The sequence below is a fragment of the Triticum aestivum genome, chromosome 1A (genome assembly GCF_018294505.1).
Source record: "Triticum aestivum cultivar Chinese Spring chromosome 1A, IWGSC CS RefSeq v2.1, whole genome shotgun sequence".
Taxonomy (NCBI): domain Eukaryota; kingdom Viridiplantae; phylum Streptophyta; class Magnoliopsida; order Poales; family Poaceae; genus Triticum; species Triticum aestivum.
Genome location: NC_057794.1, coordinates 465,782,900 through 465,810,639, shown reverse-complemented (window position 1 = coordinate 465,810,639; position 27,740 = coordinate 465,782,900). Strand labels below are relative to the sequence as shown.

At 47.9% G+C, this 27,740-nt stretch overlaps 1 protein-coding gene across 1 annotated transcript; it reads left to right on the top strand.

Annotated features, from left to right (window-relative positions):
* The first annotated feature begins 23,698 nt into the window (after nt 1–23,698).
* On the top strand, nt 23,699–25,492 carry LOC123057108 (acyl transferase 1). Its single transcript, XM_044480250.1, has 2 exons — nt 23,699–24,180; nt 24,321–25,492. The coding sequence occupies exons 1-2, from the start codon at nt 23,749–23,751 to the stop codon at nt 25,281–25,283; spliced, it is 1,395 nt and encodes a 464-aa protein (XP_044336185.1). The 5' UTR covers nt 23,699–23,748; the 3' UTR covers nt 25,284–25,492.
* Nucleotides 25,493–27,740: the final 2,248 nt, after the last annotated feature.

Sequence of the window (27,740 nt, the reverse complement as noted above, 5' to 3'; positions counted from 1 at the left end):
ACAAGCTCGGCGTGCGCGTGAGTGCACGCCCCCTGTCCCTGGTTCCGTGTTGGGCTCTCGGCTCTCCACGTATCACACAACTTGCGTGCCGAGTGCCACTCGTTGCGTCCATCAGCTTGGCTAAGTCTGTCCTCACTTTGTCGCCCTGATCACTGGACATATACGTTTGGCTGTTTCAGTGAGGGTCTGTACTGGACGTGTGTAATCCTGTCACACTCCGTGACTGCACACACCGGCGCTAATGAAAATACTCCTCCGTTTTTATTTACTACATATATTAGGTTTGACCTAAGTCTAATTTTATAATGTTTGATCAAGTTTATCAAAACCAATCTAAACCTTCACAATAAAAAAAGTATGGTACGAAGGAGTATGTTGAATTGATTCTAATGGTATTGATTTGGTATTGTGAATGTTAAATTCCTATTTTACAAACTTGGTTAAAGTTTAGAAAGTTTAACGCGAGACAAAGCTAATATGCGAAGTAAATAAAAATAGGGTGAGTACACCTGCATGACTTAGGGCATCTCCAACGGTGTACATCAAAAAGGGTAGTCCGGACGTGTCCGCGGACAGAAGATAGGTGGGCTGCCATCCAATCTAGTGCACAAAATGTTCACCTCTCGTCCAATGAAGAGATGAGAAAGAAGGGAGGAGGAGGAAAATGTGGATTTATGGTGGGTCCAAGGCTTATCTGTAGTGTGTCCGAACTCTTTCAAACCATTTCTACATTTGTTATCGATTTAGAGGAATTCAGACACCCAGATTGCTCCATAGACCTTTGATGTATCTATTGAATTGTTAAAAGTGTCCGGACAGTCCAGTCTAAACATCTAGAAGCATTTTGTTGTACGCCCTTGGAGATGCCTTTATGAGCTAGTTTGGTTCACATTTTTTATAGCACGCTAGTTTGGTTCATTTGAACTTTGAAGTACTTGCACTTCCACTGAACTTTTCTATGTCTCAACACCTGATGGGCCTTTGCCAGGATGGACCTAGTCATGGAAAGCCCAACTATCTCAGCCCTCTCCATTTTTTCCCTTTCAAACGACAAGGCCTCTTTTTTTTGACAGCGAATAGACTTTATTCCTCACAAAATAGACAAGTCATTTACAAAAAGAGGAGAAATAAAGTCCGGGATAGAACTATCCCAAAATCCCGAAGATCTACTGGTAAGAGAATTTCTAGCTAGGCTATCTGCTACCTCATTCGCTTCACGAAAATAATGCACAAAGGAAGTCTTTGCAAATTCCAACTCCATTTGCTTACACTCCCTGATGATAGCCGCCTCAGGACCAAAGTATGTTTCTTGTTGATTAAAGGCTTCCACTGCAACCGTACTATCAGATTCAATGATCAGTGAATTACACCCAATCCTTTCTGCGAGAATCATTCCATTTCGAACTGCAATTATTTCAGCTGCATCAACATTACTAACATGTGGTATGAACCAATTAGTTGCTGCAATAAAATCACCTCTGTCATCGCGTGCAACAGCACCTGTAGCTTCAGATAAATTTTTAGCACAAAAGGAGGCATCAACATTTATTTTAACTGCCCCTCTAACTGGTTTCTTCCACATATGATCATGTTTTCGAACTGGTTGTTTAGGAGTTGTCGCTCTAACAAAGTTAGTGCAGATAACCTTAATAGCAGTAGTAGTGTGGTTAGGGGCCAGAATATTTTCTCCCTTCACTAATTGCCGTCGCTGCCACCAGATGTACCAGGCTGCAACTGCAACTAATTCGGGCAACGGCAACTCTCCTGCAGCAACTTGAGCCCTACCAATGATCTCCATGGTGACTGATCCAGACCGGTCTTCAGCAACCGCCTTTGTGATAACATCTACCAGACCAAGTTCAGACCAAATTTCAATAGCACGAGGGCAAGTGAATAAACAATGTTGGATGTCTTCAAACCCAACATGACAAATTGGGCACTCTCCACTTGTTGGGATATGACGTCCCGCAAGAACTCCGAAACAAGGCAGTACTCCCCTAAGCACTTTCCAAACGAAATGCTTCACTTTACCTGGGATATGAAGACTCCAAATATGTTTCTATATAGTGTTCAGTTGGGAACTGCCTTGACCCTCCGGCCGATTCCATTGATGACCGAACTGATGTTCAAATTCGACGTGATAGGCCGACCGAACAGAGAACGTCCCTGATCGAGTACCACTCCATGCAAGAAAATCCTCTAACACTTCCACCCGAAGAGGTATTTGGAGGATTCGATGAACATCCACAGGCAAAAAAACTGATTGAATAAGGTCAACGTCCCACTGTCCAGTGTGTGGATCAATTAATTCTTCAACTTTTCCCAGTAGTGTATCACCCCTTGGTGTTATTACTTTTCGAGTTTCACTTGATGGTATCCAGGGATCTTGCCAAATGTTGATTTTTGATCCCGTGCCAACACACCAAATGCAACCCTGTCTAAAGGTTTGGATACCTGAGACAATGCTCTGCAAAGTGTAAGAAGAACCCTTCTTCGGTCCCGCATTCAGGATGTTTCCGTCGGGATAATATTTTGCACTAAGAACACGTGCACACAAAGAGTCTGGATTCTGGAGCAGTCGCCAACACTGTTTTGCTAACATAGCAAGGTTAAAACTGTGAAGGTCCCTAAAGCCCATACCACCTTTTTTCTTTGGAACACACATCTTCCACCATGCAAACCAATGCATTTTCTTTTTCTCCTCCTTATCACCACACCAAAATCATGCAATCTCATCAGTAATAGATTTGCAGATCCCTTTTGGAAATTTAAAAACTGACATAGCATACGAAGGGATTGCATGTGCAACTGATTTCAAAAGTATCTCCTTTCCTTGCATTGAGAGGACCTTTTCCTTCCAACCTTTCAAACGCTGACATATTCTATCAATGAGGTGTTGGAAGCAGTCACTACGGTCTACCCCAACCATGGTGGGCAAACCTAAATATTTATCAGAGAGCGCTTCCGTCAAAATATCCAACTCCCTACAAATATCTTCTCTAACACTAACACTAGTATTGGGGCTAAAGAAAATACTAGATTTTGCATTATTCACCAGTTGTCCCGAACTTCCACAATAGGTATCCAACACTCTTTTCAAAGTATTAGCATTATGAACATTAGCCCTCATGAGAATCAAGGAATCGTCAGCAAAAAGGAGGTGGGATATTGTAACACCATTGATGCGACTATAGCTCCCACGTGTCGAGGCACGACTTAGAGACATAATCGCATTGAAGGCATATGTCGCAAGTAAGGTAATCTTTACACATCCCATGTAATATAATAATAAAGGGGAGATAACATAGTTGGCTTACAATCGCCATGTCAATCAAGGTACATAAATAACATTACATCATCCAAACACTCATGGCCCGACTACGGCGCCAAAATAAAAGATAACCCAACATGCGACACGGTCCCGATCACCCCCAACTGGGCACCACTACTGATCATCAGAAAAGGAAACATAGTAACGCTGAGAGTCCTCGTCGAACTCTCACTTGAGCTCGAGCGCGTCACCTGGAGCGGAATCGTCAGGCCCTGCATCTGGTGTAATAGTAATCTGTGAGCCACAGGGACTCAGCAATCTCGCACCCTCGCGATCAAGACTATTTAAGCTTATAGGTAAGGCAAGGTAAATATAAGTGGAGCAGCAGCAAGCGACTAGCATATATGGTGGCTATCCTGTTTGCAAAAGAGAGCGAGAAGAGGAGGCAAAGCGCGAGCGAGAAATCTAGAGAACAACCTGCGCAAGCATTACTCCAACACCGTGTCCACTTCTCGGACTCCACCGAGAAGAGGCCATCACGGTAACACACTCAGTTGATTCATTTTAATTAAGTTAAGGTTCAAGTTATCTACAACCGGACATTAACAAATTCCCATCTGCCCATAACCGCGGGCATGGCTTTCGAAAGTTCAAATCCCTGCAGGGGAGTCCCAACTTAGCCCATGACAAGCTCTCATGGTCAACGAAGGAATAGACCTCCTCCCGAGACGTTCCAATCAGACTCGGTACCTCGGTTCTTCAAGACACTTCGACAGGTTAAAACAAGACCAGCAACACCGCCCGAATGTGCCGACAAATCCCGATAGGAGCTGCACATATCTCGTTCTCAGGGCACACTCAGATGAGACATCCTACGAGTAAAACCAACCCTCAAGTTTCCCTGAGGTGGCCCCACAGTCTACTCGGTTCGGACCAACACTCAGAGGAGCACTGGCCCGGGGGGGTTTAAATAAGATGACCCCCGGGCTCCGGAAACCCAAGGGAAAAAGAGGCTAGGTGGCAAATGGTAAAATCAAGGTTGGGCATTGCTGGAAAAGCTTTAATCAAGGCGAACTATCAAGGGGTTCCCATTATAACCCAACCCCGTAAGGAACGCAAAATCCAGGAACATAACACCGATATGACGGAAACTAGGGCGGCAAGAGTGGAACAAAACACTAGGCGAGAGGCAAAGCCTTCCACCCTTTACCAAGTGTATAGATGCATTAAAATAACAAGATAATATAATGATATCCCAACAAGTAAATAAATGTTCCAACAAGGAACGGCCTCCAATCTTCACCTGCAACTAGCAATGCTATAAGAGGGGCTGAGCAAAGCGGTAACATAGCCAATCAACGGTTTGCTAGGACATGGTGGGTTAGAGGTTTGACATGGCAATTTGGGAGGCTTGAAAGCAAGTGGTAGGCGTCGTAGCATTGGCATAGCAAAAGAGCGAGCATCTAGCAAGCAAAGATAGTAGTGATTTCGAGGGTATGATCATCTTGCCTGCACAGTTGTCAGAGTTGATTGGATCCTCGAAAGCAAACTCAACGGGCTCCTCGTTAGTGAACTCGTCTCCCGGCTCTACCCAAACAAGACAAACAAGCAATAAGGACACAATCAACCACGTGCAAGGATCAAACAATATGATGCAAGGATGATATGATATGCGGGATGCGATGTGGGATGCATATGCAAGAATTGACAAGGGATGCATGAACCTGGCCTCAACTTGGAAATCCAAGTGTGCCACTGGAAAGATGAGATGAAATCGCTTGAGAACGATATAAAGAATGCCGGAATCGGAGTTACGGTTTGGAAATGGCAAGCGATTCAAATATGACACCGGTCTGCGATTTACAGCAAGTAGCCATCTAAATGCAATGAGATGAACATGCTACAGCACCCAAACATGACAACAAAATACATGGCAGGGATGCACTCAAGATGCTTAACAAAAGTCTAGCACTGAGATACGGCCAAAACATCCATTAACAGGTTCAAACAAGCATGGAAAAAATGCATATGGTAAACAGATCTCAGACTTAGTGAAATTAACACTTGTCTGGAATTTCAGATCAGGTAGCACCCTTCGGAGCAACAAAACTATATGCTATAGGACCTGAACATGGCAAGGTAAAGCATGGCATGGAGCTACTCAAAGAGCTTAACAAAAGTCCCTTAGTGACCTTGAGCCAAAAGGGATCAGAAAATACAATTGCAAGCATGGGAACATGGCAAAAACATAATCAGATCACAGACTTAGTGAAAACTGGAGCATGCTGAAAACAGATATCAAGTAGGCATGTTTACGAGCTCGATGCACTCACTACGGAGCAAGTCATGACATACTAAGCATACACCCATCAAGAATACACAAAATGCAAGCTAGACATGGCAATAACAATAGCATAGCATGCACGGGCCAACTACAACATCATCGGCAAAATTGCAAACAAGTTGACAATCTGCCCAGATTCACAAAGTAGCAAAAGTAGAGCTCGATTGACTCAAGCTAGGGTGCTCTATAATTGCAAACAAAGACATGGATGGATAGAGCACTACAAGATTAACAAAACTTCCTTACTGATCATCCTCAAAAGAGGCACGGATCTCTCGGAAACAACAAGAACATATGGCCATATGAAATAAACAGCCCAAGGACTTAGTGGAATTGCTAAGTCCCTGAAATCAGCACTACCAAGTGCCTCACTTCGCAAGCTTGTGCTAGTCACCACACACATCACAAAAATACATGGGTTGCACCTATGGAAAGATGACAAACCCTTAACAAAACATATGTAGAGCTCAAGGGCATATCATGCACACAATAATCATGGCAAAAATAACAATTATACAAATGGAGTAGCAGCTCTGACAATTATCTCAAGTAGCCCTCTTCTAACAGCATTTAGAGCATCAAGATGAACTCAAATGAAAATGATAAAATGGAATGAAATGATGTACTCTCTGAGACGAACATTTTGATATGCTATATACTAAAAACAGAGCTATGAATGAGGAGATATGATGCTATAAACATGGGCACTTGGGCTAGGAAATTTCGGGGACTTGGTGAAAAAAAACTCTCTCAGATCTAGGGTTGGCACGGAATCCGAGGCGGCGGCAGATCTCGCCGGATCCGCGCCGGAGGAGGCAGACGCGGTGGCCGGAACAGCAGGGGATGGCCGGACAGCGGGGCGGCGGACCCGGCCGCGGGGCGGCGAGGCGACGAAGGGGTTAGGTGGCGGGGCGGCGAAGGGGCGCCGCGGCGAGGAGGTCCGGTCGCGATGGCGGTGGCCGGCGATGGGGCGCGGCGTCGCCGGCCGGCGAAGGGCGGCGCTTGGGGAAGGAGGAGCCGGGCGCGGGAGCGGGAGATCTTCGAGCCGCGGGGGCCTGGAGCGGGCTCCCGGGCCGCGCGGTGGGAGGCGGCGGTGGTGACACGTGGCGGCACCTGATAGGCGCGGGCGGGCGGCGGCGACTTTGTCTGGCGACGGCCGGACGTGTCCGGGCGCGCGAGGGGTGGATCTAGGGTTTCGGAGATAGACGAACGGGAATTTCGGAGGGGGTCTTTATATAGGCATAGGAGGAGCTAGGAGAGTCCAAATGAGGTGCGGTTTTCGGCCACGCGATCGTGATCGAACGCTCTAGATGATGGAGCAAGTTTAGGTGGGTTTTGGGCCAACTTGGAGGGGTGTTGGGCTGCAACACACACAAGGCCTTTTCGGTCCCTCAGTTAACCGTTGGAGTATCAAACGAAGTCCAAATGGTACGGAACTTGACAGGAGGTCTACCGGTAGTAAACCAAGGCCGCTTGGCAAGTCTCGGTCCAATCCGAAAATGTTTAATCCCCACACACGAAAGAAAGCTAGAAATGACCACCGGAGGAGAACGAAGCGCCGGAATGCAAAACGGACAACGGGGAAAATGCTCGAATGCATGAGATGAACACGTATGCAAATGCAAAGCACATGATGACATGATATGAGATGCATGACAATGACAACAACACACGAAGACAAAAACCCGAACCCGAGAAAATAAAATAACTTAACGCCGGAAACGGCAAGAGTTGGAGTACAAATTGGGTAAGTTACATCCGGGGTGTTACAACACTCCACCACTACGAAAGGATCTCGTCCCGAGATCTAGGACTGAAAGAACGCCGGGTACTCAGAATGGAGGTGATCCTCGCGTTCCCAGGTAGCTTCACGGTCGGAATGGTGTGACCACTTGACTTTGAGGGATTTGATTGACTTATTGTGAGTCTCGCGTTCTGTCTCTTCAAGAATAGCAATGGGGTGCTCATGATAGGAAAGATCTTTTTGGAGCTCAATGTCCTCGAAGTTGACGGTGCGGTTAGGAGTCTTGAAGCACTTTCGGAGCTGAGAGACATAAAACACGTCATGAACATTTGCAAAGTTTGAAGGTAGCTCGAGTTGATAGTCGAGATCGCCTCTCTTGCTGACAATCTTGAAAGGTCCCACGTATCTAGGGGAAAGCTTCCCTTTGATACCGAAGCAACGAGTACCTTTCATAGGAGAGACACGAAGGTAAACATGATCTCCGATCTCGAAAGCCAAATCACGGCGTTTACTATCATAGTAGCTCTTCTGGCGGGATTGGGCTGCTTTGAGGTTATCACGAATGACTTTGCACATTTCCTCTGCCTCTGTGATTAAGTAATTTCCGAGAAGCTGACGTTCACCGGTTTCAGACCAGTTGAGAGGGGTACGGCACTTCCTGCCATACAGAATTTCAAAAGGGGCCTTGCCCGAACTTGCTTGAAAACTGTTGTTGTATGAGAATTCAGCATAGGAAGACAATCCTCCCACTTCATGCCGAAGGAGATCACACAAGCCCTGAGCATATCTTCAAGAATCTGGTTGACACACTCGACTTGACCGCTAGTTTGAGGATGGAAAGCTATGCTGAAGCAGATGTTGGTGCCCATGGCCTTCTGAAAAGAATCCCAAAACTTGGAGGTAAAGATGCTGCCACGGTCTGAAGAGATCACTTGTGGAATACCGTGCAGAGAGATAATTCGAGAGGTATAGAGTTCCGCCAATTGAGCTGCAGTGATTGACTCTTTGATAGGCAGAAAGTGAGCCACTTTGGTGAGTTTGTCGATGACAACGAATATAGCATCATCGCCACGCTTGGACTTAGGAAACCCAGTCACGAAGTCCATTTCAATGTGGTCAAACTTCCATTCTGGAATGGCAAGAGGTTGGAGGAGACCAGCTGGCCTTTGGTGTTCTGCCTTCACTCTTCTGTAGACATCACACTCATTCACGAATTGAGCAATCTCGCGCTTCATTCGAGTCCACCAATAAGCCTGCTTGAGGTCTTGATACATCTTTGTACTCCCAGGGTGGATGGAGAGGAGAGAATTATGAGCCTCGTTCATGATCACTTTACGAAGGTCACCTTTAGGCACAACAATACGATCCTCGAAGAAGAGAGTGTCCTTGTCATCAAGGCGGTAGCACTTGTACTTGGGTTGACTCTTGGCAATCCCAATCTTCACCTTTTTCACCATAGCATCAAGAAGCTGGGCTTGGCGAATCTAGTCTTCTAAGGTAGGAGAGACTTGAAGGTTGGCGAGGAAACCTTGAGGAACAACTTGCAGGTTAAGTTTGCGGAAAGCTTCACAAAGCTCAGGTTGATAACGCTTGAGAATCAGACTGTTGCAGTAAGCCTTTCTGCTCAATGCGTCAGCAATCACATTGGCCTTGCCTGGAGTATACTCGATACTCGGATTATACTCTTGAATCATTTCGACCCATCGAGTTTGCCTGAGGTTGAGATTAGGCTTAGTGAAGATGTACTTGAGACTCTTGTGATCAGTTAAAATGTCCACTTTTCTTCCCAATAGAAGATGTCTCCAAGTGAAAAGAGCATGCACAACTGCCGCCAACTCGAGATCATGAGTGGGGTAGTTCTTCTCATTAGGCTTCAATTGGTGAGAGGTATAAGTAACAACTTTCTTCTCTTGCATCAACACTACGCCAAGACCTTGGAGAGAGGCATCACAAAAGACCTCGTACGGTTTGGATTCATCAAGCGGAGTCAGAACTGGAGCAGTGATCAACTTCTCTTTCAAAGTGTTGAAAGCAATGTCACACTCCGGAGACCAAACGTACTTGACGTGCTTCTGGAGAACATTAGAGAGAGGCTTCGCGATCTTAGAAAAGTTTTCAACGAATCTTCGACAGTAGCTTGCGAGACCGAGGAAGCTATGGAGTTGCTTCACGTTCTAAGGAGGTTCCCAATTCACAATTGCAGACACCTTCTCAGGATTCACGGCAATGCCCTTGGCAGAGATGATATGACCAAGATAAAGAACCTCATCGAGCCAAAATTCACACTTGGAGAACTTGGCGTAGAACTGATGTTCCCTGAGCTTATCGAGCACCAAACACAAGTGCTTGGCATGATCTTCCTTGTTCTTCGAGAAAACCAGAATGTCGTTGAGATAGACCAAAATGAAGTCATTGGTGTAGGCATTGAAGATGAAGTTCATCATGCGAGAGAACATCGGAGGAGCGTTGACGAGGCCAAAAGACATGACAGTGTATTCGTATGAACCATAGCTTGTCCTGAAAGCCGTCTTGGGAATATCTTTCTCACGGATACTAATCTGATGATAATCCATACGGAGATCAAGCTTAGAGAATACTTGGGCGCCTTTGAGTTGTTCGAACAGCTCATTGATGTTGGGAAGTGGGTATTTGTTCTTTATAGTCTTCTTGTTCAATGGACGGTAATCAACACAAAGTCGGTCCGTTCCATCCTTCTTCTTCACAAAAAGAACACCACAACCCCACGGAGAAGAACTAGGCCGGATGAGACCCATTTTCTCTTGAATATCGAGTTGCTTCTTCAGCTCCTTCAACTCTTCAGGTCCGAGCTTATAAGGACGCTTGCACACAGGTTCCATGCCAGGCTCAAGATCAATGACGAATTCAACTGGCCGGTGCGGAGGCATTCTTGGAAGCTCTTCTCGAAAGACGTCTTGATAGTCGCAAACGACTGGAATTTGCGAGATAGCATCCAGTTCACCCTTCTCATTGAGAGAAAATAGATGAATAGTATCATCACGAGCGGCAAAGACAATTACATCCTCAGACGAATGAGTCAATTGAATCTGCCTGGCTGCACAATCAAGATGCGCCTTGTGCTTAGAAAGCCAATCCATCCCGAGAATAAGATCAATATCCGAATTACCAAGAACCACTGGAGAAGAAAGAAACTTGTAATCGCCCAACGTGATAGAGATATCTGGAGCAACCAAACTAGAAGTCAAAAGCTTGCCGGGAGAAACAACTTGCATGACTTTGGGCATGATCTCAGTAACAACATTGTGCATCGATGCAAACGGGCATGACAAGAAAGAATGTGATGCACCAGTATCAAAAAGTACTTTTGCGGGATCATCGTTAACAGGAAGGTTACCCATAATGACATCTAACGAATCCTCTGCCTGAGCTGCATTCATCAAGTTGACCTTGGCGTGCTTGGGGTTATGCTTGACCACAGCTGTACTTGCCGATCTGACAGGAGGAGGAGGAGGAAGACGCCTCTGGTTGAAACACTTGTTGGCATAGTGACCCTTCTGTTGGCACTTGTTGCACGTGACCTCTGAAAGCGGACGGTGATACGGAGCACTCGATCTTGGAGCTTAAGACGAAGTCTTGTGCTGAAAGCCAGGGTTGGGTGGGTGGGAAGATCCACTGCCATCTTTGCTCTTCTGCTGATACGGCTGATGGAACGGAGGAGGAGGAAGCCAATACTTCTGCTGCTTGGCCACTTGAGTAGAGGAAGAAGGAGTAACATCTCTGACTCGCTTCTTGGAAGCATCACACCTCAGTTGAGCGGCCTCTTGCTTCAATGCCATGTTGTAGAACTCATCGTACCTCAAGAGCTCAAAGAGAACAAGAGCTAGCTGAATTTCTTCTCTGAGACCACCCCTGAACTGGTATATCATGCTCTTCTCATTAGGGACGTCCTGCTTGGCAAAACGGGCGAGCTTCTGGAACAACTTGTTGTAGTCATAGACAGACAAAGATCCTTGCTTCAGGTTGCGGAATTCCTCACGCTTGCTTTCAACCACGCTCTGAGGGATATGGTGAGATCTGAAATCTTGACGAAATTCATCCCAAGTGATAACACGTCCACCTCTGGAGTCCTTGTACTGCTGGAACCATTCTGCAGCTTGATCTTTGAGTTGGAAGGAAGCGAACGTGACAAAGTCCTCAGGCCTGACATTACTGCACTCGAAATGCTTGCACAGATCCACAAGCCAATCGTCAGCATCGGTTGCCTTAACACAATTGCTGAAAGTCTTTGGCCCATTAGTAAGGAACTGGTTGAGTGTAGCAGAGTGATTCTGATTGTTGCCTTGGTTCCCTTGGTTGCCTTGATTGCACTCTTGGAGAATTTGCATGATCAGCTGTGTGTTTGCATTGGTTACGGCCATCACAGCTTGCCATGCCTCCGGAGGAGGTGGAGGTGGTGGCGGATCAGGATTCAGAGTCGTGCGCATTGGAGGAGCCATCCTGAAGAGGTTGACCACCATTAGCACATTGATAGATAAATATTGAAGCTGAATCGAACGGAATGAAAATTGCAACATATAGTCTTCACATCCGAACAAAATGAAAGAATGCATTCCTCTTGAAATGGTCACATATCCATAAATTGAGAAGCCACGTAGAATTAAGGTAGAGAAATAAATCCACAAGGTAGGGATCAAAAACGAATGATCGGTAAGAAATCCCAATCTCAAACCAGCATCCGTGGAAGAAGAACTAGAGCTACGAGAATTCCCACCTATGAAACTCCCGAACCTTTCCGGTTATGCAATCAGGTGTTGGGGATACAGGGGAAGCATAATATCTCACCCAAATCTAGCAAATCCTACATCCAGCTGTATCCATCCTTCAACACATAACCGAGAAAAACTTCGGAAACCATCTACCTCAACCTTCGAAAAGCATCCGTTATACAAGTTATGGCGATACTCCCGAACTCCCGCCCCAGTACTGGGTGGCGTCGAGGTTATCTCACCAACGAACTGCATAAAAGAGATTTCGATGTCGGCGTACTAAACTCAGGTATTCCAGAATTGCAACAATAAAATTATGACGACAACACCTCAGAGCTCAACTCCCCGGGATACTTCCACAAAACCCCTGACAGGAGGCACCAAGACAATGTTCTCATCATAAAACCATCGGAACGATTCCAAGATACCCGCGTGATCCTAAATTTTTTTTAGTGAAATTTGAGAAGAGAAGAGTCAAAACTCAACGTCAGGATGCCTTACCAGAGCGATGAGGAGACTGGGAAGTAAAAATAATTCCTAACTCTCCGATATATAATTCCTAAATGACTCAAAACATTTTTCTAGACACAACTCGGCCGCTAAAAACGATCAAGCAATGGGGCTCCTAAGGTCGGGGAAGGCTCTGATTACCAACTTGTAACACCCTCGATGCGACTATAGCTCCCACGTGTCGAGGCACGACTTAGAGACATAATCGCATTGAAGGCATATGTCGCAAGTAAGGTAATCTTTACACATCCCATGTAATATAATAATAAAGGGGAGATAACATAGTTGGCTTACAATCGCCACGTCAATCAAGGTACATAAATAACATTACATCATCCAAACACTCATGGCCCGACTACGGCGCCAAAATAAAAGATAACCCAACATGCGACATGGTCCCGATCACCCCCAACTGGGCACCACTACTGATCATCAGGAAAGGAAACATAGTAACATTGAGAGTCCTCGTCGAACTCTCACTTGAGCTCGAGCGCGTCACCTAGAGCGGAATCGTCAGGCCCTGCATCTGGTGTAATAGTAATCTATGAGCCACAGGGACTCAGCAATCTCGCACCCTCGCGATCAAGACTATTTAAGCTTATAGGTAAGGCAAGGTAAATATAAGTGGAGCAGCAGCAAGCGACTAGCATATATGGTGGCTATCCTGTTCACAAAAGAGAGCGAGAAGAGGAGGCAAAGCGCGAGTGAGAAATCTAGAGAACAACCTGCGCAAGCATTACTCCAACACCGTGTCCACTTCCCAGACTCCACCGAGAAGAGGCCATCACGGTAACACACTCAGTTGATTCATTTTAATTAAGTTAAGGTTCAAGTTATCTACAACCGGACATTAACAAATTCTCATCTGCCCATAACCGCAGGCATGGCTTTCGAAAGTTCAAATCCCTGCAGGGGAGTCCCAACTTAGCCCATGACAAGCTCTCACGGTCAACGAAGGAATAGACCTCCTCCCGAGACGTTCCGATCAGACTCGGTACCTCGGTTCTTCAAGACACTTCGACAGGTTAAAACAAGACCAGCAACACCGCCCGAATGTGCCGACAAATCTCGATAGGAGCTGCACATATCTCGTTCTCAGGGCACACTCAGATGAGACATCCTACGAGTAAAACCAACCCTCAAGTTTCCCTGAGGTGGCCCCGTAGTCTACTCGGTTCGGACCAACACTCAGAGGAGCACTGGCCTGAGGGGGTTTAAATAAGATGACCCTCGGGCTCCGGAAACCCAAGGGAAAAAGAGGCTAGGTGGCAAATGGTAAAACCAAGGTTGGGCACTGCTGGAAAAGCTTTAATCAAGGCGAACTATCAAGGGGTTCCCATTATAACCCAACCGCGTAAGGAACGCAAAATCCGGGAATATAATGCCGATATGACGGAAACTAGGGCGGCAAGAGTGGAACAAAACACTAGGCGAGAGGCCAAGCCTTCCACCCTTTACCAAGTATATAGATGCATTAAGATAACAAGATAATATAATGATATCCCAACAAGTAAATAAATGTCCCAACAAGGAACGGCCTCCAATCTTCACCTGCAACTAGCAACGCTATAAGAGGGGCTGAGCAAAGCGGTAACATAGCCAATCAACGGTTTGCTAGGACATGGTGGGTTAGAGGTTTGACATGGCAATTTGGGAGGCTTGAAAGCAAGTGGTAGGCATCGTAGCATTGGCATAGCAAAAGAGCGAGCATCTAGCAAGCAAAGATAGTAGTGATTTCGAGGGTATGATCATCTTGCCTGCACAGTTGTCAGAGTTGACTGGATCCTCGAAAGCAAACTCAATGGGCTCCTCATTAGCGAACTCGTCTCCCGGCTCTACCCAAACAAGACAAACAAGCAACAAGGACACAATCAACCACGTGCAAGGATCAAACAATATGATGCAAGGATGATATGCTATGCGAGATGCATATGCAAGAATTGACAAGGGATGCACGAACCTGGCCTCAATATGGAAATCCAAGTGTTCCACTGGAAAGATGAGATGAAATCGCTTGAAAATGATATAAAGAACACCGGAATCGGAGTTACGGTTTGGAAATTGCAAGCGATTCAAATATGACACCGGTCTGCGATTTACAGCAAGTAGCCATCTAAATGCAATGAGATGAACATGCTACATCACCCAAACATGACAACAAAATACATGGCAGGGATGCACTCAAGATGCTTAACAAAAGTCTAGCACTGAGATACGGCCAAAACATCCATTAACAGGTTCAAACAAGCATGGAAAAAATGCATATGGTAAACAGATCTCAGACTTAGTGAAATTAACACTTGTCTGGAATTTCAGATCAGGTAGCACTCTTCGGAGCAACAAAACTATATGCTACAGGACCTGAACATGGCAAGGTAAAGCATGGCATGGAGCTACTCAAAGAGCTTAACAAAAGTCCCTTAGTGACCTTGAGCCAAAAGGGATCAGAAAATACAATTGCAAGCATGGGAACATGGCAAAAAAATAATCAGATCACAGACTTAGTGAAAACTGGAGCATGCTGAAAACAGATATCAAGTAGGCATGTTTACGAGCTCGATGCACTCACTACGGAGTAAGTCATGACATACTAAACATACACCCATCAAGAATACACAAAATGCAAGCTAGACATGGCAATAACAATATCATAGCATGCACGGGTCAACTACAACATCATCGGCAAAATTGCAAACAAGTTGACAATCTGCCCAGATTCACAAAGTAGCAAAAGTAGAGCTCGATTGACTCAAGCTAGGGTGCTCCATAATTGCAAACAAAGACATGGATGGATAGAGCACTATAAGATTAACAAAACTTCCTTACTGATCATCCTCAAAAGAGACACGGATCTCTCGGAAACAACAAGAACATATGGCCATATGAAATAAACAGCCCAAGGACTTAGTGGAATTGCTAAGTCCCTGAAATCAGCACTACCAAGTGCCTCACTTCGCAAGCTTGTGCTAGTCACCACACACATCACAAAAATACATGGGTTGAATCTCTGGAAAGATGACAAAACCCTTAACAAAACATATGTAGAGCTCAAGGGCATATCATGCACACAATAATCATGGCAAAAATGACAATTATGCAAATGGAGTAGCAGATCTGACAATTATCTCAAGTAGCCCTCTTCTAACAGCATTTCGGGCATCAAGATGAACTCGAATGAAAATGATGCAATGGAATGAAATGATGTACTCTCCGAGTCGAACATTATGATATGCTATATGCTAAAAACAGAGCTACGGATGAGGAGATACGATGCTATAAACATGGGCACTTGGGCTAGGAAATTCTGGGGACTTGGTGAAAAAAACAACCTCTCTCAGATCTAGGGTTGGCACGGAATCCGAGGCGGCAGCGGATCTCGCCGGATCTGCGCCGGAGGAGGCAGACACGGTGGCCGGAACAGCAGGGGATGGCCGGACGGTGGGGCGGCGGACCCGGCCGCGGGGCGGCGAGGCGACGAAGGGGTTAGGTGGCGGGGCGGCGAAGGGGCGCCGCGGCGAGGAGGTCCGGTCGCGATGGCGGTGGCCGGCGATGGGGCGCGGCGTCGCCGGCCGGCGAAGGGCGGCGCTCGGGGAAGGAGGAGCCGGGCGCGGGCGCGGGAGATCTTCGGGCCGCGGGGGCCTGGAGCGGGCTCCCGGGCCGCACGGTGGGAGGCGGCGGTGGTGACACGTGGTGGCGCGTGATAGGCGCGGGCGGGCGGCGGCGACTTTGTCCGGCGACGGCCGGACGTGTCCGGGCGCGCGAGGGGTGGATCTAGGGTTTCGGAGATAGACGAACGAGAATTTCGGAGGGGGTCTTTATATAGGCATAGGAGGAGCTAGGAGAGTCCAAATGAGGTGCGGTTTTCGGCCACGCGATCATGATAGAATGCTCTAGATGATGGAGCAGGTTTAGGTGGGTTTTGGGCCAAATTGGAGGGGTGTTGGGCTGCAACACACACGAGGCCTTTTCGGTCCCTCGGTTAACCGTTGGAGTATCAAACGAAGTCCAAATGGTACGGAACTTGACAGGCGGTCTACCGGTAGTAAACCAAGGCCACTTGGCAAGTCTCGGTCTAATCCGGAAATGTTTAATCCCCATACACGAAAGAAAGCTAGAAATGACCAGCGGAGGAGAACGAAGCGCCGGAATGCAAAACGGACAACGGGGAAAATGCTCGAATGCATGAGATGAACACGTATGCAAATGCAATTCACATGATGACCTGATATGAGATGCATGACAATGACAACAACACACGAAGACAAAAATCCGAACCTGAGAAAATAAAATAACTTAACGCCGGAAACGACAAGAGTTGGAGTACAAATTGGGTAAGTACATCCGGGGTGTTACAGATATAGATGGAGCGTTTCTGCAGAATTGTATGCCTTCAATTCCACCAGCTTCCTCTTCATGAGCCAACAAGCATGAAAAACCCTCAGAACATAACAGAAAAAAGATATGGTGACAAGGGATCCCCCTATCTCAGGCATCTAGTTGGCAAGAATTCCTCAGTCTCTACATCATTAAATCTTACTCTATAGCTCACGGAGGAAACACATTCCATAATCAGATCAACCCATTGCGAATGAAAACCCAACTTCAACATCATCTGTTTCAAAAAACCCCATTCAACTCTATCGTATGCCTTTAGCATATCCAGCTTTACTGCACAGTACCCATTGGATCCATGGGTCTTCTTTTTTATTGCATGAAAACACTCATAAGCCACCAACACATTATCTGTAATCAGTCTACCCGGCACAAAAGCACTTTGTGTTGGGGAAATAACTTCTGGAAGAATCTTCTTTAGTCTATTAGCCAACATTTTGGAGATGATTTTATAGACAACGTTGCATAGACTAATTGGCCTATATTGAGTGATTACCTCTGGACTTTCTACCTTTGGGATCAAAACAATGTTCGTTTGATTCCATCCATTTGGGATTTTCTTGTTATTAATTGCATCAAGAACCTCATTAGTAAGCTCATCTCCAAGGATATGCCAAAACCTCTTGAAAAAAATTGCATGCAGGCCATCCGGGTCGGGTGCCTTCATGTCCCCGATCTGAAACAGAGCCTTGCGCACCTCATCCCTAGAGTATGGCGCAATAAGAAGCCTATTCATACTGCTCGATACACGTGGCTTGACCGCATGCATGAGCTCCTGGTTGATCTCGGCTGAATCAGACTTAAAAAGGTTACCAAAATAATCACAAATTAATGGACTGAGGTTATTATTACCCTCAACCCACCCATTATTACTATTTCTCAGTTTTTTGATCAAATTTCTCCGACGCCTAGCAGAGGCAAACTGGTTAAAATACTTCGTGTTACGATCACCACGGCGAAGCCAGGTAACACGGCCACGCTGCGCCCAGTAAAATTCATATTGATCAAGCAAATTTTCAATAAGAACCGAGAGTTCCTTTTGTTTCATCTTTACTTCATCAGTGTATGGAGCACGCATCAGATTTTCAAGCTCCCTGTGTGCCTTCTTAAGACGGGTTCGAGGCCCCTTAAGAACCTGCCTGTCCCAAGCGTGAAGGTCCTTATGGACAGACTCCAGTTTTTCTCTAGCCGATGGACACAAGCCTTGATGGACAGCTTTCAACCAAGCAGTTTTTACTATTTCCTCCACTATTTCTTCTTCTAACCATCTTGCTTCAAATTTACGACCATATTTAGGCCTGCTCTCCGCAACCCCCGACAGATATTTCGTGTCCAAACAGATTGGGCGGTGATCAGATTTACCCATCTCTAAATTGTTTAGACCAACCAACGGGTGCAAGCCATCCATTCAGAATTTGCTACAGCTCGGTCAAGCCGCTCCTTTAGACCTCCACGAAACCAGGTGAATTTGTCACCTGTAAATCCTATATCCTCCAATAAGCAATCTGAGAGTGTGTTTTGGAACGCCTGAAGCCTTGACTGGTGTCGTGGAGCCCCTCCTTCCTTCTCCGAAGAAAGAGAATTTCATTAAAGTCCCCTATTACAACCCACGGCAGATTAGACTGGGTATGTAAGTCCCGTAGTAGACGATACGCACGCTCTTTACAGTCCCAACTAGGTTCACCGTATATACCAGTTAACCTCCAAATATCACCATTAGCCTTTTGTACTGACACATCAATAAAATCAAGGGTGGAATCCCGGGAGTAGATCCTCACCTCCTTCTTCCAGGCTAAAAGCAACCCACCCCTTCTTCCATCTATGCTTGGCTCGACAATCATCTCATCCATACCTAGTTTCCTCCTCAACGCTTCTGCCTTAGAGTCATCCAGATGCGTTTCAGACAGGAAGAACGCATCGGGGGCATGCCGCCTCTGGATACCCAGAAGCGACCGAATTATCGGGGCACCGAGAAGACCCTGATAGTTCCAGCTAATCAATTTCATTGCTGACAATTACTTCAACAAAATTCTTCCGATCATCCAAAGAACAGCAGCCAAACAGACGTACGTCCAAACCCTAACTCACAAGGAGCACAGTTGACGGAGAGCAAGACTGCACGAACCTTGTCGAGAGATCGGCCAGCACTGCAGGATAGGAAACCGATCGCTGTCGACACCAGCGCCGGGACAAAACACCGATCGTTGCCGAAGCTAACGCCGGGACAGAAAATTGAACAAACACCAGATTGTCTCCCAATCCGATCAACAGCCAAGTCCCTGATGCATAAACACCAGAGAAACTGTACGCATCAACGCCATGGAAACTTAGCAGCAACTCACGGGAAGTTACAGCCGGCCGCGCCGCCGCCAAGTGGCGGACGGCAGCGGATCAGCCCAATCGCCAAGAGATTGACCGAGTTGCCTTGACCGACTGAACCACCTGGTAACATAAAAACGACAAGGCCTCTTAGGTAAAATAGGACGGCCCGATTTGGTTAGTTTTTTTGTGTGTGCCAAACTTGGACCCTCCAAAGGAGGGTGGCCCAGCATTTCAGTGGGGGAAATCCTCACATGAAAGGTCTATTCCTCGCTCATTTAGCGATGGATAAGAGGTAAAACACGAATTCAAGCCGGCTCATTTAAGCTGCACGTGGCTGTTCACTCCCCAGAAAATCGGTCCACATAGTACTGAATAGGGTAAAAAAAGCAATGTTGTTCGCTCCCAAAATAAAAATATATTAGCTGCTTACTTCGAAAAACCACCTAATTTTTTAATAGATTTAATAAAAATTGTTCATCAATTCAAAAATATACTCATGATTTTTTAAGGTACATTAAAAAAAATCATGTAATTAAAATACACATAATTACAAAATAGCCATGAATTTTAAAATATGTTCACAAAATATAAATATATTCAAGAATTCTAAAAAAATCTCTGTACTAAAAAAATGTTCAAGGATTTCAGGAAATGGTCATGTTTTTTCTTTCAGAAAATGTGAATTTGTGTATTTATTGTGAATGTTCGCAAATGTCCACGATTTATGGAAGTGTTCAAAACTTTTTTAGAAAACAAAGAAAACCAAAAAAAGATAATAAATCCAGAAGAGGCCACCGAAAACTGATAGAAAATAAAACCGGAGAAGAATGCCCAAGAAACAGAAGAACACCTCTATCAACAGGTACCACTTGCGTTTAAATGGGTTGAATCACAGAGTCACCTCCATGCACAATTTATACAGAATGCTCTCTATTCTATGTAGTGAGTCAATAATAGGAGATTCCATGGAAGTATATAGCGATACAACTCAAAGCAACACAAAAAGTAGTATAAGTTTGCAATCATACACAATGTAAAAAGGGCTCACCATAGGACATATGGACAAAACAAATATAATATGCTACTCTAGGGAGCACTACGTGGGCACCAAAGAGGGACGTGTCCTGGTCTTGATCGCCACTGACCAGGGCAGGCTAACTCTAGAAGCTGGCCCAGCTACCACCAGATCAATGTCAAGAACACCATCCTGAGAACCTCTGCTTGAACAGAGGAAAGAGTACATGACGACATCATGCATAGTATAAGTCGAAGCGCTTGTGCTGACGACAATTAATGACCGCTTCAACGGTGGAGGGTCCATCCGGAGAAGCAAGCAACACCGACGAGCTCGTATGAAAGTCGCCCCTCATAGGAACTGTAGAGTGGTCCTCCTGCATGATGGTTGAAACGGAGGACGACAGCTTTAGGACGAGGTTAGTCGCTAGTCGCTAGCTAAATGTGAATCCAACGTCAAGAATCGAGCGAGAAAGACATATGCCATACCCAAACCAAACCGCTTTAAAGATCGAAAAAGAAGTGAACAGATCAAATATATGAAGATTGCCAGAGAGAATATGGGGGGTAATCAGATTCGGCGACTATAAATTATTCGAGACAAGAAGACCATGATGTGCTGGCTTATATGTCCTAAGTGTACCTACAATTTTTGAAGTTTTCATGCCACTATCTTATCAAAATATGAAAATATAAAATTTCTTTGGACTAGCCTACTAATAAAACGAGAGAGAGGCATATTTGCATGTTTTATAATTTGGTTTCAGAAAACTTCCTAAACACACAAAACTATGAAAACAAATCAGGTGTCATAAATTTTTCAAACCACGATGACTTACAAAAGGACGCGGCGAGAGAGGTGGCAACACACGTCCACATGGCTTGATTTCTCGGTCCGTGTGATAGTACACATTAGACTCTTTTTAGTAATCATGTGCACGTCATTATACATGATTCTTAAACACTAATTTTGTACGAAGGTCGATTGACAATGGAAAAACATCGGCTGCTTCGGTGATGCAAGCTTCTGGAAGGGCAATGGATCTACCCCAAGGGGATTCTGAACTATTTTGTAAAAAACAACCTTTAGCAATTCAAGAATTATGCACAAATACAACAACCCCTCGAATGATGTTGGATCTGGGAACCAACGGTCCAGTAGCTTATATCACGGGAGCACCTGATACTCACTGGATGGACAACCTCATCGCACACAGTTCAATTTACCAAACCGTGTGCATGACATGGTAAACTGTTGCCCTTTTTCAACAGTATACATTATTTGGACATCGCACGTGGTTGGAATTGCGTCAAACAGTCTTTTTCCAACCGTGTGTGGTTGGAGTGAAGGTGGTGGTGTGCGTCTAGAGCAGTGTGAGGTGGCCATTTCATCACTGGCACCACTAGGTTATTTATTGCCCCGCAGCCACTGGTCGGAGCGTCAACAAATGTGCAATTACGTTAAATTATTGAATGAGATCTCTCTTGTTGGTAGGGTACAATCTCTCCTCTTTCGCTTTTCTTTTCCGAAGGGGTGCAAGTGAGGCGTAGTTTCAAGGAGGAACAGAGGACGCCATCAAGTTCAGCCGGTAAAATTTGGTCATGTTTGTTGCATGGGGGAGCTGCATTGAATTTATTGGGTGTATCGCGTTGTACGTACCTTTATGGGCTGCACGAGCTCACATTGTGGCAAACACATTTGCAGGACTAGAGCCCCATCCAGATCTAGGTTTTCTCTTTGTTGCTGGCTAGAAAGGACATACGTAGATCCAAAGCCTGCATGATTTTTCTTTAGGCAAAATATGAGAGGATCTCCCCCCCCCCCCCCCTCCTCTCAGCCTACAACCTTCAATTTACTCAATAAATCCGCCAAAAAGATACGAGCATCTACAGCCAGACCTCTCAAACCCGTCTCATACGCCTGGGCGGGCCGCCTGATCACTGGCCGGTCACGACTTTTCGACCCAGACGGATGCCTCAAACGGGCCTCAAACGTCCGGGCTGACCAACACCCCCCATATCCAGCCCAAATATGGGCCGGATATGGAGGCGCTCGGGCACTCCCGCCATGTCGGACTGATGAAGGGGTCCTAGCCGGAAAGGCCCTCAAACCCGGCGGTCCAAAGCTCATCTTCTCCGTCGGACCGGTGGCGCCGTGTGGCGCAACAGCCGCCACTTTCCACTCCACCCGTCCGTCTAATTTTTTTAGAAATGGAGGAGGACCCGCGGCCTCTGCATCTGGACGATGCATGCAACCACTTTATACCCGTCCGTCTAATAGCCATGCCCCGACGCCGCCGGGTGAGGAGCGAGCCCTTTCTGACGCCGGAGCGCCTGCTCGAGCTCCTTGAGCAAATTTGGGCTAGGCGCAAAGCCCGGATCGCCGCGGGGCTACCTCCGGATGCATTGGATCCGGAGGAGGAGTTGGAGGAGGAGGACGACGACGACGAGGAGGAGGATGAGCCGAAGGAGGAGGATGTGGGGGACGCTGACGACGGGGATCTGCAGGCGAAGTAGCAGGCCATCCTCGATTCCCTCCGGTCAGAGTCGACTGCGGAGGCAAGACGCCGTCGCCAGCAGGAGATGGAGGTGCAAGAGGCCGCGGAGGAGGCGGAGATGTTGGCCTACATGGATGAGGTCGAGCAGGAGGAGGATGAGCCGGAGCCCTCCTACCCGCCCGTCCAGCCGACGCCCGACACCGTCGTCGTGGGCATCTCCGGCGACGAAGAGTAGCTAGGATAGTACGTAGATGTAGTACATATGATTTCTTTTACATGATTTGTATGGATCTAGGAGATGAAATTTGAAAGAGCCGGATTCAAAGTGGCTCATTTGAGGCGTATCTAATCAGTGCCCGCGGCGTCCGTGGGCGTTTGAGGGGTCGGATTTGTAAAGTCGGGCTGTAGATACTCTAAGACCAACATTTTTTGAAAATGGGGCCGGTTCTCGTTCATTTCCTACGTGAGAGAAGAAATGGTTTGACGAACGGAAAAGGGCACAGTGCGGAGTGTCCTGAAGTGCCGAAGAAGCAAACATGCAACGTGGTGGTTCATGCAATTCATCTCTCCATTGCCATTGGCGGCCATTGAATGTGCCATGCATGCCTCTGAGCTAGCTGCATTCGTGAACGGATAAGCGAACATCAATGTAGATAAAGCTTGCTTGCACATATGAGATCTCAATTCGCTGTGACACTGCCGCGGCACTGATGTACGTAGTACACACAACTTTACAACTGGCAGCATAGCTGTGTCAGGCAGCCGTTGTGTGTAGTAATTACCAAGTTGGCAATGTGTGTCCTGCATGTACTACGATTGCTACCTCTCCCAAGTGCATATATAGGACATCCGAAACACGAACGCTCGAAGCAGTGTGACAAAGTTCGCACCCCACACCAAAGCCGGCCATGGTGACCTTCACGGCGCGCCGGAGCGAGCCGGAGCTGCTGCCGCCGGCACGGGCGACTCCGCGAGAGACCAAGGCCCTGTCGGACCTCGACGACCAGCGCACGCTGCGCTACTACGAGACGGTCATCGGGTTCTTCCGCAGCAACGCGCTGCCCGGCAGGCCGGACGACCCGGTTAAGGCCATCCGGGCGGCGTTGAGGGAGGCGCTGGTGTACTACTACCCGATCGCCGGCCGGCTCAGGGAGGACGGCGCAGGGAGGCTCGTCGTGGACTGCACGGCCGAGGGGGTGGTGTTCGTGGAGGCCTACGTGGACGCGCGTCTGGAGGAGTTCGGCGAGCCGCTGCTGCCGCCGTACCCTTGCGTGGAGGAGTTACTGTGCCCTGTCGGCGACACCAGGGCCGTCGTTGGCAAGCCTTTGCTCTTCATGCAGGTAAAAGAAACTAGGTTTTCTCCATTGCATGCATGTGTATTCGGGAATTCGTTCTTTTTCAGGAAATGTACGAGTACGACACATATCTAAGTTGCTAGCTCTAGTTTGGTAATCTTGAATCATTATCGACTTGCACGCAGGTGACACGACTCAAATGCGGAGGGTTCGTCCTGGGTTTTCACATTTGCCATAACCTCGCCGACGGCTTCGGCATGGCTCAGTTCATCAAAGCTGTGTCCGACATAGCACGTGGAGAAGCGGCCCCGACCATTTTACCCGTGTGGGAAAGGGAGCTGCTAACATCACGCAGCTTATTACCACCCCCCATCACCCGACTGTACCCAGCGCACGAACCACCAGCGAACGGCTCGGGGAGCGCAGCTCGCGACATGATGCTCTCGGTTCCGCCTCAGAGCATGGTCGCCAAGTACTTCCTCTTCGGGCCAAGGGAGGTGTCAGCCCTCCGAGGCCGCATACCGGCGGGCCACCCCGCCCGCTCCGCCACCATCTTCGAGCTGGTGACCGCCGTGATGTGGCGGTGCCGCACGGTCGCCCTCGGGTACGAGCCCGGCCAGCGGGTGCGCCTCATGACCACCATGAACGCCCGCGGGAGGTGGAACAACCACACCCCCATCCCGTGGGGGTACTACGGCAATGCGCACGTCTCCCCCATAGCGGAGGCCGTCGTCGGCGAGCTCCGCGCGCAGCCGCTCGCCGACACGGTGGAGCTCGTGCGCGAGACCAAGCGCGGCATGACCAAGGAGCGCATGGAGTCGATGGTGGAGGCGGTGGCGCTGCTGCGGGAGTGGCCGCCTTCCACCATGGGCAGGATATACGAGGTGTCGGATGTGAGGTGGATGGCGGTGAACGTGTTGGACTTCGGGTGGGCTGACCTGGCCGGCGGTGGTATACCGTTGGCCGGGGATCTCACTTCCAAACTAGGGAGCGATCACATGTGGTGCAGGAATGAGAACGGCGAGGTCTCGACCGTGGTGTCGATGCTGCTGCCGAGGGCGGCCATGGACAGGTTTACAGAGGAGATCGCGGTATGGCTGAGCCACAAAGATGACGAGAAGAATTTAGCAATCATGAGCTCACTCTAGCGATGCATATCATCGAGGTATTGAAACCTCACCAACTATTGCTATTGGAAGGTCATGAAGATCAACGGCATTAATTATTCCCGTGGTCCATGTCACAGGCACATATATGTGTATGTTCCCGTCCATTAATTTAATTTGAAGTTTGGTTGTGCAGTGTAGTCAAAATTATTATATTTAGACCGATTCAATTCATCCTACATTTGGATCAATTCTTTGTGTGATTCCATGAATTTTAGTCTTCGTGTTTCTACGAGCTGTTATGAAGCATACTCTACTTATCTCTATCTCTCTCTCTCTCTCTCTCTCTCTCTCTCTCTATATATATATATATATATATATATATATATATATATATATACTAATAAACCAGCGATCGCTTCTGGTCGTCCGTCGTTGGTCGTTTTGCAAACAAGTCCCCCTGTTTCTTAGAAATTAACCCGCGGTCCTACTTAAATCTGGATAACGTTTCGTTTTTTGCAAAAAAAACCTGCCACCACTGGCCACCTCCACCGCTTATCCATTGCCTGCCTCCACTGAACCGCCAAGTACGCCCCGCCGCTTGCCGCCGGCGTCGACGCCGAATAAGCCAAGGCAGGGGGATGCGTCGCGGCGCGCGTCCGCGCCGCCCGAGCCCAGGAATGGGGCGAGGCGTCGCGGCGGGCGTTGTAGCGCGCGGACCGAGGCGTAGCGACGGGCGTTGGAGGGCGCGGCGGACCAAGGCGTTGCGGCGAGCCGGCGACACGCGAGGGCGGTGTTGGCTGGTGTGGAGCACGCTGCGGCGGGGCGGCTTCAGGCCGTAGTGGTTGAACTGGAGTGCGCGCGCTACCGCAACGGCGAACTGGAGGAGAGGCTCCGACAGATGATGGCAGAGGACCGGGCGTGGCTTGGCGTCGCCAAGAGCCATGAGGTCGTCGCCGCCGGCCTCCGCGCCACACTGGACAAGCTACTGCAGCCCCCTGAGCGGGAGGACAGAGAGAGCCGATCTGAAGCATTTGTGTGCCCACATCTAGGAGGATCTGAAGAAAACTGAGACTGCTGCAGCCTGCATTCAGAAGAAAATAGAGATGTCAGCCTACAGCCTAACAGAAAGGGGTTCCAGCTAGGAGGAGAAACAGGGTTGGCCGTCGGTGCTGGAGATGGAGCGACGGCGGCCTCGAGCGGGGGAGGAAAGACAGAGCTGACCTCAATGGCGGCCTCTAGCGGGCCGGAGCCAGCTCCTCTGGAGAAGAGCCCACCATGGCGAGCGGGTGTGTGCCCGCGCCATGGCCGGTGGAGCGGGGGGTTCGGCTGCGTGCGGGGGACGCGCGGAAGGAAGGATCCCAGCGCGTTCGTCAAGCTGGGGGGCCGGATCCCGACCGCGGTGGGCGGCAGGCGGCAGCGGCGGTCGTGGGGCGGCAGGCGGTAGCGGCGGCGTGTCCCGGGAGGTCGTGGGGTTGGGATATGGACATAACTTGGGGACAGCCAGCAAAACTGAGGAGATAAGCTGCGACGATGCTTGAGTCTGGTTTCTTCTAAACCACATGACATGTGTTATTTCTTTCTGAAAGTCACCTGACGCGTGTTAGCTAGCGCGCATGTTGTTGACCTTTAAAAATCTCCGAGTGCATTACAAGGACGTGCACATATATATGTTTGTTCTTCAAATCAGTTTTCCTTTTATGGTTCAATATGACTCATCTAAAATAAATTGACACTATCTACACATGCACGGTCATTTATTAACTCACTCATGCTTAAAAGACACTATGTTTTCGGATACCACAGTACAAAATACTATTTAAACAAAAGAATATACTCCGTAAACAAAAATAACCTACTTTAGTGAACTAGCTTACTTTCTTAAACAAAGATAATTACAGAAGTTGTCATATCCTTTTTTTAGAGAAAAGGCGTTGCCCGAGTCCGAGAAAAGCTCGAATTTAGCCCGACTTTGAATTAACAAAGCCATCAGCTGGTCAGGATTACCGAGGCACAAAATTACAAGGAGTCGAAACAAGTAAGGCGGAAAGAAGGATACATAACACAAGGTAGACAACACAGCGGCAGCACCATAGGGCCAAAGCACTATGCGGCGATGCCAATGACCAACACAACACTACACCCACACCAACTAGCCAACTAAGGAGACGAAAGCCAGGCACCACCGTGCAACCGTCGAGCGCCGGCTGCATCCACATACCAAACTTGGGCAACACTTGAGTTGGCTCCGCCGTCGCAAAGGGCCACTACCCTTTCACCAAGGCTCGATGGGTGCCACACCGGCGATCGACAGAGTGGCTCCCACAAGAACCCAACACAAGGTGACCGAGCTGCCACAGGAGAAGTAGGAGGAGCGTACCCACGAACACGGATGACCAACCAAGCGAGCACCCTCACCGGCAGCGGCGGTGCGAAGCACCGGACGTGAGTTGTCGAGCGAAGGTACATCACCATGAAGAAGACCGAAGAGGCATCAGA